The following is a 13,468-nucleotide window of genomic DNA, read 5'->3' as shown; positions in this document are numbered from 1 at the left end:
CTACTCTGCACATTAGTTTCCTGAGACAGGATCAAAGCCAGGGATCCTCCCATTTCTGCCTCCATAGAGCTGGAATTGCAGAGTCATGCCTCTTTTTCATGTGAGTTCTGGGGAGTCAAACTAAGATCCTCATGTTTGTAACAGCAAGCACTTTACTGAGCCTTTCCCCAAACCTACACGTTGTAACTTCTGTCTCAAAACACTAAGCCAGCTGCCTTCTATGTTCTGCTCCTCTTCACTATTTCTTCAAATCTGCTACAGAAATATGAAAAAGGCTACCTCTGGGACTGCTGAATCCCACCTTAAAATAACAGAACAAAATAAACAGAAAACAAGATTTATTTACTACTGTGTGTTTGTTGTGTGCATTGGGGACATGGTGAGCATGTGAAGGTCAAAGAATTAACTGTGGAGCTGGTGTTTTCTTTATAACTTTATGTGGGTTCTGGGGACTGAACCAGGTCACCAGATTAGCACAAAAGCAATTTTACCACTCAGTCATCTGACCGGTCCTGAACTCTATATCTAAGCTGGCTAAACAAAGAAGAAAAACTTTTTTTTTTTGCATTCTTGAAATGCTGCTTATAAATTATGATTGTCAAATCCGTAAGTTGTTCAATACTTACAATTGTGTGTCATTATCCCACAGGCATGGGGTGGACATCAGCTAAATACACCTATCTTGTCCCACAGCTCTTGCTTGGGGCTTTGTACTAAGAGTTCAACAGGAATGATGCAGGGCTTCAATTACAAAGAGAAAGTCTCCCCACATAGCTCAGCTCACTTCCCGTTGGGAAGGTCCACTACTATCATAGAGAAAATGTTTTCCCTCATGTTAAACAAAAGCAGAGAGGAATCAAGCCTGTTGTGACCTGTTGTAACCACTGTAACTCCCTAAGTCAGAATTTTATCTGACAGAGCCTTTATCAGCTCCTAAGTCAGGACTGCATCATCACGACACGACTTTCCCTTCACATTCAGTGGGTGCTGAACATGGCTAACTTTTTCTTCAATCTGCATTTTTAATCATCCAAATATCTTTAAAAAGAGCTAAGAAACTGTTTAGGCCTTTCTTTTCCCCAAATCTGTCCTTCCACCACAAGTTTGTCTTTCTATAGTCCTTCCTCAACAAAATAAAATAAATTAAAACCTGGTTTCCTAAGTAGGACCTTAAACAGTAGCTCTGCCTCTTCTTAGACATTATAACAATGGGAAAAATACTGTGTTAAGGAGTCAAGACCTGGGCTCTAGGCTAGCTCTGACACAAACTCAAACTCACTATAGGACACAACAGTTTCACGTTTGGGCCTCAGCTTCTCCTTGCACGTATTGCATGAAAACAGATTAATGCTACTAGGTAGCTCCAATTTATATAGTTCTGTCTGCCCACAAAACTTTCTGCTATAGCCTCATCTTTAAGATGCCATATCCACACAGTATTTCCTTAAAAAAAAAAAAAAAAAGCTTTATATTAGCCTTGCACAATGTACTTTCACAAATGTGGCTAGAGTTCACTGAAGACCTATGAAGTCACACCTATAAAATGTTTTAAAAGTTTACACAATGTTTTATATAAGATACTACTTAAACATTTTGACATATGAAACAGTAATTTCATATAGTAAGTCTATTATAATTAATGCTCCTACAAAATGTATCAAGTGCTCCTGACATCCTTATTTTACAAATAAGGGAACAGAAGCACAGAAGTTTGGAACTTGCCAATATACAGTTAGTACATAATAGAGTTGGGACTTAAAAATAGGCAGTCAGGCTCCTAATCCTTTGGTATTAGCCATAAATTATACTGCTTCTCAAAATAGAAATAAAAAGAATTTGAAGACCAGGCATCCAGAATAAGATGGTATCTTAGAAGAAACAAGAGGCTAACACGAAGCCTTTGATGGGTTGTACCTTTCACTTCAATGGTGGCATTGGCTTTAGGAGCGCTGACAAAATGATACACACAGTGGTATTCGCCTGAATCCTCAGCTCTTGGCTTATTGATCCTGCAGAAATAAGGAGAGAAATGAAATGAGGTAACTGGGAATGATCAAAATATAATAGAAGGCAAGTCAAACACATGACAAGATGGGACCATACTTTCCAAACTGTTCTTCACTGTAACTCACCTCTTTTTCATAAAAGCCTTCCTTTATGCATTCCCAAATATTAATGCTTTACTTCCTGCTGGGTTCCAGTAATAGAAATGGAATGGATTTTGGTCGTTAACTTTAAGATGCTATTATTTATTGGGAGAAACAAACTACAAAACAAGCAATCAAAAATGGAAGGCTTTATCAAGCATAATTTATACTGAAATACAGAAAAACCATCAATAAAAATGTGCTCTCCTGGAGGTTCCAGGCAGACAATGAAGTGGTGTGTTTCACAGCCTTTCTGAGCTTCTCTAAAGATCTGATTTAGTTTCATGCCTTTCAGGAAGTTAACACACAAAGAGGCCCAAGCATAGTTTTCTTTTTAAAAAGGCAAACAACCAAACCTACCAAAAGAACATTTATTCACTGAAATCCAGCTTTTTTTTTTTAAGATTTATTTATTTATAAGCCGGGCGGTGGTGGCGCACGCCTTTAATCCCAGCACTCAGGAGGCAGAGGAAGGTGGATCTCTGTGAGTTCGAGACCAGCCTGGTCTACAGAGCTAGTTCCAGGACAGGCTCCAAAGCCACAGAGAAACCCTGTCTCGAAAAACCAAAAAAAAAAAAAAAAAGATTTATTTATTTATTATGTATACAACATTCTGCCTCCATGTATGCCCACAGGCCAGAGGAGGGTGCCAGATCTCATTACAAATGGTTGTGAGCCACCATGTGGTTGCTGGGAATTGAACTCAGGAACTCTGGGAAGAGCAGCCAGTGCTCTTAACAACTGAGCCATCTCTCCAGCCAGAAATCCAGCTTTTATTTAAAAAAAAAAAAAAAATTATCATTTTATTTTCTAGCTCTGCTAGGCACTCTGCAGTGTTTCAATATGCCACAACTGCTTCCACCTCAAAATCTCCATTCAATGCTCCTTTACTGCTCTTCCCATCACCCGGCAGACTTAAGTCCTTTTCTGTCAGGTCTGGGCTTATATCTCACATCCAGCCCATCTAAATATCCTCCTCCTCCATTACTCTAAAATTTGGTTCTTCACAGCACTCATCCACAATGTATACTCATGTACTTATGATACTGCTTGATTGTTATCCATAACAGACTAAGTTCTATGTAATACACTGTTTGACTGGTACACAATTCTACATTCAGCCCTTACCTGGTAGTCACATTGTAGTAGAGAAATGAATAAACAAGTGAATAAATGAACAAACACAAAGTCAGAGCAAACAACTGTATGAACTCAGATCAAGGTAAGAAATTACTGTAGCTGGGCGGTGGTGACACACGCCTTTAATCCCAGCACTTGGGAGGCAGAGGCAGGGGGATCTCTGTGAGTTCGAGACCAGCCTGGTCTACAAGAGCTAGTTCCAGGCACCAAAGCTACAGAGAAACCCTGTCTTGAAAAACCAAAAAAAAAAAAAAAAAAAAAATTACTGTAAAAATCACGTGTGGCCAGGATATTAGTTAGTTCCTCTTAAGTCTCACAGCTGATGCCCACCTCACACAGCCTCAATACACACCATCCTACACACAGGAGGGTGAGGCACCGAGAGATTAACTGCAGCAAACAAACAAACAAAAAAATCAACTACCCCCAGATTAGAGGATAAATGCTAATACAGGGCTAGATTCATATTCTTCTGAACATAACTTAATCAAACCTCCACTGCAGAAATTAATGTTTAATAAACTCCTAATTTTACCTATTACTGGCCCAATGAATTTACCCATCTTATTGTTCATTACAAAAAAAGAGAGACCACAGATAGGAACTGACTCAGTATACCTATGTCAGCACAGTTAAGATATCTTCTCAATTTGACACAAATATCCCACTTTGACTCTATGTCTACATTCTCAAAAGAAACACACAAATCAGCTGTTCTGAAGTATTGCAGAGTTTCAGGAATGAGTAACAGCCATACCTTCAGGGTTTGGCTGACTCTAAGTTCCATAAGGAAAACTTGGGGGATGGGGACTCCCAAGCTCAAAGACATGCCTATGTGTTTATCTCCCAAAACCATTCCCTTGGACTAACTATTGGGAAGGCAACTAACGCAAACAGAAAATGTCCCCTTCAGGGTAGGTAGAACAGGCTTCTGAAGCTAGTTCAATGGCTGACTTCCTGAGTAGCCCAAGAATATCTAAGCAGTTATTCCATCTGTATCAAGTACACTGGGGCAAAAAGAAAACAGAGGCAAAGAGACAGTTAAAAATCAAGCAGAGCCAGGTGGTGGTGGCGGCGCACGTCTTTAATCCCAGCACTCGGAGGCAGGCGGATCTTTGTGAGTTCGAGGCCAGCCTGTAACAAGGGCTAGTTCCAAGACAGGTTCCAAACTACAGAGAAACCCTGTCTTCAAAAACAACAACAACAACAAAAAAAAAAAAAAGTCAAGCAGAGACATCATTTACTTAACAGCTGGCAGCTATATGGGTAACACAAAACCCAGGGAAAGATTAACTGATACCTGCTTCCTTGAAAGAGGTATGAAGTAAACACCAACCAACAACTCCAAATGGTTAACACTTTCCAAACTAAGAAAATTCAGTCAAATCTAAATTCTCAATTAGCATCAGAAGAAACCACAGTGGAAACAGATTAAGTTGCCTCTAAGTGTTGGAGAATATTATTGTATGCTGTGTTACTTTTGTTTATGCTGTGGAATATTTGTTTAATGATGTAAAGATGTTTTGCTTTTGTTTATGCTGCATTTGTTTAACTCTGTGAAGCTGTGATTCTTCTTTTCCTGTCTAAAACACCTGATAAAAAGCCAAACAGCCAATAGTGAGGCAGGAGCAAGGAGCAAGGGTAGATGGGGTAGGCAGAGTATAAATAGGAGGAGAAACAAGGAAGAGGGAAGCAACGGGAGAACAAAGGGAGAAGGCAGGGGCAAGAGTGAAAATAAGGTAAACATAAGTAAGAAAAGAAAAAAGTCCAGAGGCAAAAGGTAATCATTTAAGTTAAGAAAAGCTGGCAAGAATCAAGTCAAGCTAAAACTAGGCATTCATAACTAAAAATAAGCCTTCGTGTGTATTATCTGGGAGTTGGGTGGCAGGCCCCCCTAAAGAGAACAGAGAGTAAAGAACAAAAAAAGATCAACAACAATTAAGCGTATGGTACAGTTGGGGAAGAAAGCACTCCAGAAACAATTCAAAGTAGATGTGGAATCTAACATTGGTACCGAAATAAATAAACTATAATACTTGACTTAAAAGGCAGCCAAGACCTACTACTCTCTGAGCCTTAGTTTTCCCTTCTGAAAAAGGAATGAGGACCTACAAACTCATGTAGATCAATTAAACAAAGGGCATGAAAATCTAAGTGATGTGAAATACTGCAGAATGTCCTTGCTGCTAAGTCCACAGCCTTTCCTGGTCTCCCTTCAGTACTATATCTTTATACAGTGTCATCCTGCCAAGCAAAATTAGCTGATCCTTTTCCAGATCTCTTTGCAAACAAACTTTCCTAACGGATGAGTTACCAAGTGTTCTCAACACTCTAAATGACACCAAATCACTGGCATTCCAGGTAACTAAGACCAGCAAAAGCCTTTATTCAGAGGGTATCTCTACACTACCACCCTCACCTAAGATAACTTTATCGACTAGTCCGATTAGGTTATGGTGCCATTATTCTTGAAAGACAATTCACTAGAACATCAATCCACAGGAAAGATCCCCTGTTCCAAGAGCTGAGTTTCAAAGGTGACTTTAATTGCTTCTCAAACTACTGAAGTAAGTCGAGGGGCCTGTATTCTAACTAAGGCTCAACTAATAATACTGACTCCTTGAGCAAATAATTCCCTGTTCTCAGTTTCAGTTTCTTAATTATCATAGTGAGAGGACCATCTATGGCCTTCAACATGACTGCCCACTAGAATCATTTAGAAATCTCTGACAGATTCCTATGTCTTACCAGACTAGACTATCCAGGAGAGGGCCAATGCTGAGTACAGTTGTACATGCCTTTGATCACAGTACTCAGGAGGCAGAGGCAGGAGGATCTCTGTGAGTTGGAGGCCAGCCTGTACATAGAGAAGACCAAGACTGGAGGTCCTTCTGTCTATGTGTTGCTTTCATTGGTTAATAAAGGAATTGCTTTGGGCCTATAGCAGAGCTATAGGGGAACAGAGCTAGGCCGGGAAAACTAAATGTAATGCTGGGAAGAAGAGGCAGAGGTAGACACCATGGAGCGGCCAGTCAGACATGTCAAATCTTTGCCAGTAAGCCACTGCCATGGGGCTATATACAGATTAACGGAAATGAGTTAAATTAATATAAGAGTTAGCCAATAAGAAGCTAGAGCTAATGGACCAAGCAGTGGTTTAATTAATACAGTTTCTGTGTGATTATTTCAGTTCTGGGAGGCCAGGACGAATAAGCGGCCTTCTCCTACACAAGACAGCCAAGACCACATAAAGAGACCCTGTCTCAAAAAAATACATACACACACACACACACACACACACACACACACACACACACACACAAAATCAGGAGAAGGCCAAATGCATCTTGTCAAAGTACATAATTTGGAAAAGAGTTTAGTCCACTGAAATAAATAAGATCATATTGAAATTTTTATAGAAATATTCTCAAATTCATCTCTTCAACATGTACACGTAAAATTCCTAATGAGGCTAAGACACAGGCCTTTAAGAGAAGCATGGAAACACATCATTACAGAGGCAGAGGTCTGGTTTAGGAACCAGTTCAACTCACTGTAATAAAATAATTCACAATGTGTCTGTCTTTCTCTCTGTCCCACCCCACTTCACCCTTTTCTGTTGTTTTTTGGAGACAGGGTCTCTCTACATAGTTCTGGCTGTCCGGAAACTCATTATGAAAACTAGGCTGGCTTTGAACTCACACAGATCTGCCTGCCTCTGCCACCCAAGTGTTAGGATTACATCCACATCTTTTAAAAAAAATGTTTAGTATATACACACGTGCGTACACACACACACACACACACACACAACTTAGCAGAGTTGGTTCTTCCTTCCACCACGTGGATTTCAGAGACTACACTCTGGTTATCAGGTCTGGTAGCAAACACCCTTAACTGCTGAGTCATCTCACCAATTCCAAAAATTATTTTTTAAGTAGCATTTTCATAGTCATAATTACATCATATAAATATAAACTACTAATGATCAAGGTTTATGAACAAGTAATCTTATCCATACTCTCTCCCTTCTTAAGAATGTTAGTCCCTCTCACCTGTATTCCATGTTGCTGACATTCTTACGTGTGGCAGTGAGTTCTACTCCATTCTTTGTCCAGTAGCTGTGCATAAGGGTGTGAGAGCTGGAGGTGAGGTTACACTGCAGGGTAACAGGAAGGAGGGTTTCTCGAATAATGACCTCTTCACTGGTGACAATTCTTGGCTCTGTAATTAGAGTACACAATGACAGAGTGCCATAGCTTTTCATTGTTTGCAGCCCTGGCCTGAGAGTTGAATGGGGTAGGACGGGGAGACTAGAAAAAGAGGGAAGGCAGACAAGACTACATTAGGACTTTCACTTTACCACTTTGGAGGAAGTTAAAAAAGGAAAAACAATGATCATAAGCAAATGACCACTAGCGCAGACAACAGCCTGAAGACCAGTTGGCCTAGACGTGAAAGAATGAGAGTATTACATGTGCTTGCACTGGTAACAATTCACTTACAGTTTTTGAATACCACAATTTTATGAAGTAAGAACCACCAGCCAATTCAGCATCTATAAAAAAAAATGGAGCTCTACCTTGCAGTTCTGAATGCAAAGGCAGTGTGTCATTTACATGACAAGATTCCTTACTAAGTTACTGGCCTTGGAACAGCAACACATAACACATGTATGATTATTCCCACATTGGAAGCTGTTAACCTAGAGCAAACCAACCATGGCCTTCATATAGGAAAGGTACTAGATTTAAAAGTAAACATCCCATTGTTCTCTTATACTCTTTCAAATTTTGCAGAGGGTAACTCCTTAAAGAACCACTGACTCTTTCTCCAGCCCATATTTATTCCCAAAACAACCTTTTCAGAATTGCACTTTAACACACACTCACTGCAAGACAACACAATTATACTACAGTGCAGTATGTCTTGGCATATGAGCTCCTAAAAACTTAGAACTGCAAGCCCTTAGACTTTACTCCTCTCTTTAATGGGCTAGAAAAAGTAAAATGACTTGTACAAGGCCATAATTACTATCAGTGGCAAAAATGTCCCTATAAAATACATCTGACTGAGTTTCCTATCCTGCCCCCAACTCTGAACACCACCTAGACCCTCAAAACCTTCACCTCAACACAAAATAAAGACTTTTTTCTTTATGGTTTTATTCTGGGCTTGGATAACTTAAGCTAACACTTTGTCTATAAAAATAACCTTCAATTCGTTAAATAGAACCGATTAAGCAGAAAATTTATAAATCACTTTGAATCGTCTCTGGAAGGTTTATCTTGAAAGAACTTTTAATTTTTTATTTCCATATTATAATCAGGACTATAGTGTTTGTGTTTTATCTTTTCCCAGGTCCAACTTTTTTGCTATTTTGGATCAAACATTTTCTTTCAGGTGAAGTCTCAACCAATCACCTTTCCCCATTCACATTAAGAAGTATTTGTCTCTTCCCCACACCCCTTTCTCAAACACCCATGGCTGATTTCCCACTTCCTTGTATCTGGCTACTTCTAGTATATATTTCAACAGCAGTTCCCCTCATCATTTTATAAAGAATAGTTCTTAGTCTTGAGGACAAAACTGTCTCCCTCTTCTGAGACTGCTTCTTTTTATGGTTGAGAGGAGAAAAGAAGATGGAGAAGTTACAAGATACTTGGAAAATGTAATGCCTTAATGAATTCCTAACCCATGTAACATTTCTGCTTATAATGTTAGTATCTTTTATAATTGTATGATAAAGCAAATCTTGAAAGTGCCTCAGTTAACAAACAGGTTCTAACTTATTTCCAATTCTGTTAAAAGGATAACGGTTATCTTCCATTCAGTACTGGTCCTGTTTAGTAACAACAAACAAGGTCTCTATATACAAATAATGGAGGCATAGAGGCACTAAGACAAAAGCAGATGCATGTAAACACGTTAGCGCAGTGGTGTCCCATGGTTTCAAGACACACTGGACAGAAGCCAATTCCCCGGGCTTTAATAAATTGAGCAGAACAGCTGCAAACCCTGCAATGGAAGGCGCACATACACCATCAGCAGAAAGCATCACAATTCCAAGAAAAATTAAAACCAAGCAAAAACGGAAGAGAAAAAGCTAGAACCAGTACTCCACAGAAGAGAAATTAAATATATATGTATATGTATCAAAAGCAACATTAAACTCAAACACACTTTTAAGTTTTCACTAAATTTTTATTGTCCAATTTCATTTTCTGTCCCACTTGGGAATCTCCGGGTTCTTCCTCTCAGATTGTACTGAGAAAGGGTGAACTCTGAGAATGAGGCCAAGAGTTTCCAGATGTTTACATACAAGGAGGCAAAGTAAATGCTACTCTTACCTGTGACGATGCAAATGATCATTGCAGCTCAGGGAAATTAAGAAGGTGATGAAAGCAATCTGGTAGACTTTCTGCCAAGAAATCTTAGAAGGCAAAAGAAAGTACTTTTTCCCTTAAATGTTAAGGATCCAGGAGAGAGTCAGCTAGGAGCAAGTTGATTAGCTTTAAATATGATTATGTATCAAAGGAGGATTATAGGTGGGGTGACCTAACTCCTCTGGTTGCTGAGTTTCTTGGCTACAGTACTCGATTTGTATTCTACACCAAGATGAAGGTGAGACATTTATTTCTGTGGCCCAGTGCTACCCAGTGAAAAGTCCAAGAGAGATGAACATTTAGAAATTCAAATATTTTTATCTGTCACTGACTCCTATTTTTAGAAGTGTCACGTAGGACCCTTACCCTAGTCACCATGTGTATGTAAAGAACATATGGCAAAGAAAGCCTAAAAACTGGACCCATTTCTCTTCTGGTTTACATTATTCAAAGACCTTTGGAAAAAGTACGGCTGGTATGCCATTCTTAAAAGAGTACAATCTCCCTGTGGAAGCAATTTCTAGGGAGGCCTAAAATTACAAAATAATTCAATTAAAGTTAAACTCATGATGTTATAGATAATTTATGATAATCAACTAATGTGGATATTCAGGAAGAGATTAGCTAGGCAGGTTGTAGCTTAACTTATGTAACCCATAAGTTAATAAACTTATTTCTAAGTAAATTGGGGAAGTACTATATACTCTAAGGAACTAATACATAGGTAACCCCAAAGACCTATTTTTATACCCCCTAGACATGGTCTTTTTAGCTACAAGTTAAGGTTAGTGGAAATAAAACTACCAAATATCCAGTCTATGACTATAATCTACAAACCTTTGTGGCCATTTGGATAATTTGGCTTTTGTTTAAGGAAAGGAGCACGGGAAAAGGAAAAGGATGCGTGCAAGGGGAAAAAATGTTTAAAAAAAAATAAGAAAAATTGCTGGGTTAATATTCTCATTTTCACAGACAGGTTTTCTTTTCCCCGTCACAGAAGCAGGTTCTCTGATTCAGCAGTGGCAACTGCAATAGCTTCTCAGTCTCCCTTTCAGACCCCTCTCCCTGTTTTCCAAGTGGATACAAAACAGACACTAATTTGCTATTTTCCCATATATATATATATATATATATTCAGAGTCCCTCTCCTATTGCTGTTATCACCAAACTGTTCACAAAAAAATACTGAACTTCATTCTCTCTAAATAAGTCAGTTCTTCATACTAAAAATGGCTATAGGTCTCTCACTGAGCCATTCATTCGAGGCCCTTCCAAGAAACTGAGAATGCCCCTCAATCATAAACAAGCCAAATGTAGGACTAGAACCCTTCCTGGAGAGAGCACTGATTTTGTGGTGGGCTCTCTGTTTCCTGCCATGCAGGAAGAGTTTCAGAAAGAGAACTGGCCACCCAAACCTAAATTGTACAACAGACAAAGGACTCAAGAGGATTGGTATTGAGATTTAAGGTAGGTCTTTCTTTCTCCTTTCTATCTTTTTTTCTTTCTCCTTCCTTCCTTTTCTTTCTTTCTAGACAGTGAGGATGTTTTTTAACTATCTTAGGGTTTATAGGATAAAGGAATTTTTTGCAAATATCAGAGTCAAGCTGTCTGTGAATAGCAATCAGATGGAATTCTGATTTTTAAGACAGTGTGATAGTTTTAAAAAACAATGTAATTTGCAGCTTCAGACCACCTTCCTCCTGAGAGCAAGACTAAGGGAGAGAATCTCAGGCAGCTACTTTAAAGAAAACAGTCTCAGTAAGAACTGTGCTGTTGCATTGAAGGCTGCTGTCAGAGAAGCACATGCCACTGCTTTAGAAAAGAAAAAGAGCTGGAGCTATGGAATATCCAAGCTTACATGCCACCCAACAAAACACACACCACTACACTGCACCATGGCAACATTCCCATCAACAGAACAGGATAACACCAAGTCACAGGGAGGCAAAAAGCTGGGCAGACACAAACTTAAAACCATAGAGGTGAAGGCAGCTAGCTATTCAGAGAACTTCCAACAAATGAACAGGGAAATAAAAAGTAGTTAGAGTGGGGAAAGAAACAAAAATAGAAAGGCACCAGAAAAGCAATCAGCAAAAGGATAGCAGGAAACCTACTACAAAATTAAAGAGGAGGGAAAGAAACAGTTTCAACACTACCCTCATTTGACTACCTGGCATTTATGCTTTAAAAAAAAAAAAAATTGCTTCCCCAGTTCTCCCTCCCCACCTCTTCCCAGCGCAGCTGACTTTGGATAGTCAGGATTTCCTCAAGTTCTTTGTTCCTGAGGAGAAAGACACAGAGAAGGGTTGGGGGATAAGGGAAGTAGAAAGGACGGCAAATTTAAAAAAAAAAAAAAATGCCACAAATGTTTTCATACACTACAACCAGAAGGGTCGTGGATTTGAAAAAACAAAGACAAGGGGTAGGGTTAGCGATCATACTGGGATAGAGGGAAAGGAAGCAGAAGGGAAGGGTCATTGGGCCACCTCTAAAGACTACAGTACTACTACTGTAGGGTGCTGGACTCACTCTGAAGGACGCTTATGGTGGCCTGGGCTCGAATCCATGTTATGGAAGGGTTTTGCCTCAAGTCATTCCTCTTGGGGTCGTTGCTGGCCCTGCACTCGTAAGTCCCAGAGTCCTCCAAGGTGAGCCGGGTTATTCTCAGCACACTCACGCCGTTTGACCCGTAGGCGGTGTTTACGGTGACACGGCGCTTCCGAGCACCGTCCCACAGCTGTCTGAAAGACTCTGCCCGGTTGACTTCTGCGTACCACCACTGGATCTCTGGCGTGGGGCTCCCGACCACGTCACAGTACAGCTCAAAGGCGTCCCCCGTGAGCTTAGTTTCTGACATGGGCGACTTGACAAACCCAGCTAGAGGGAGGGGGAGCAGGAATGAAGTGACAGGCCAACCAGAAAAAAAAAAACAAAAGAATCAACAGGTGTTAATAATTTAAAGGAAAGAAAAGAAAAGAAAAAAGCAAATGAGTTGCAGAGAACAAAAAAAAGGATTCATTTTTAAACCATAAAGAGACAGTAATAGCAATTCATACAAGCTTTTAGAAGAAGAACCACCCTGGGAAGCTTATGAAGCAAAGGCAGGCCAATTACAAGCTGGGGCAGCCCAGGTGCTGGCCAGGCAGAAGCAAGCCCACTGAAAAGCATTTTAGCAATGGGCCCAGCTGGTAGAAATGAGAAAGCCTTAGGTCTTGGAAAGAGCATCCTTCCATCGAGCACAAAACCATTACCTTTCCAAACTCAGGCAAATGATGGAAGATAACAGGAAGTGGCATTGGGTTTTTATGCCAAGTCAGGATCTTTTTGAATGAGTAAACATTTCATTAGAGATCCAGTATCTTTCCTAGGCCTCAAGAAGAAGTATTAATTAATGTGCTGGTACCTTCTCTTGTTATTCGGAGTCCAAATTTCAGCTGAAGGGCAGTAAAATTCTCACAAGCAGGATACTATCCTTAGTTTAGTCTTTTCCCATCTCTTAATGATTCCTTGGCCCACAGCAAACAGACAGTCCAGCCGTCTATTTCACCTATCTGAATACAGACCCTCAGGAACAGGACATCAAAGTGACAACTATTGCGCTCTTCCTGACCCTGTAAATTCTACTAGTAACGTCACCTAAACAGTCGGTCTGAAAATACTTGTGGTTCTTGAAAGGGTCCCCTACGAAGGGTATTTGTCTGGCTGCTAACAGTCAATTCAAAGTTTGAGAACTGACAATAATGAATTAAACTGTAGGGTAAAGGTTATGCTTCAACTTGCATTCGAGGCACTGCT

General features: G+C 39.9%; 1 protein-coding gene across 2 annotated transcripts in view; it reads right to left on the bottom strand.

Moving 5' to 3' along the window:
* Positions 1-13,468, bottom strand: part of Nptn (neuroplastin) — an 80,537-nt gene that overhangs the window by 24,812 nt on the left and 42,257 nt on the right. For both annotated transcript variants that reach the window (XM_005369484.2, XM_005369485.2), the window contains exons 2-4: positions 12,203-12,550; positions 7,343-7,511; positions 1,915-2,009 (exon numbers count right to left, since the gene is read on the bottom strand). In XM_005369484.2, coding sequence (XP_005369541.1) covers positions 1,915-2,009; positions 7,343-7,511; positions 12,203-12,550 — 612 coding nt within the window. The remainder of the gene's footprint in view (positions 1-1,914; positions 2,010-7,342; positions 7,512-12,202; positions 12,551-13,468) is intronic.

Source organism: Microtus ochrogaster, unplaced genomic scaffold (genome assembly GCF_000317375.1).
Source record: "Microtus ochrogaster isolate Prairie Vole_2 unplaced genomic scaffold, MicOch1.0 UNK49, whole genome shotgun sequence".
Lineage (NCBI taxonomy): Eukaryota > Metazoa > Chordata > Mammalia > Rodentia > Cricetidae > Microtus > Microtus ochrogaster.
The sequence above is the reverse complement of the archived record's forward strand: the minus strand, read 5'-3'. Positions and strand labels throughout refer to the sequence as shown.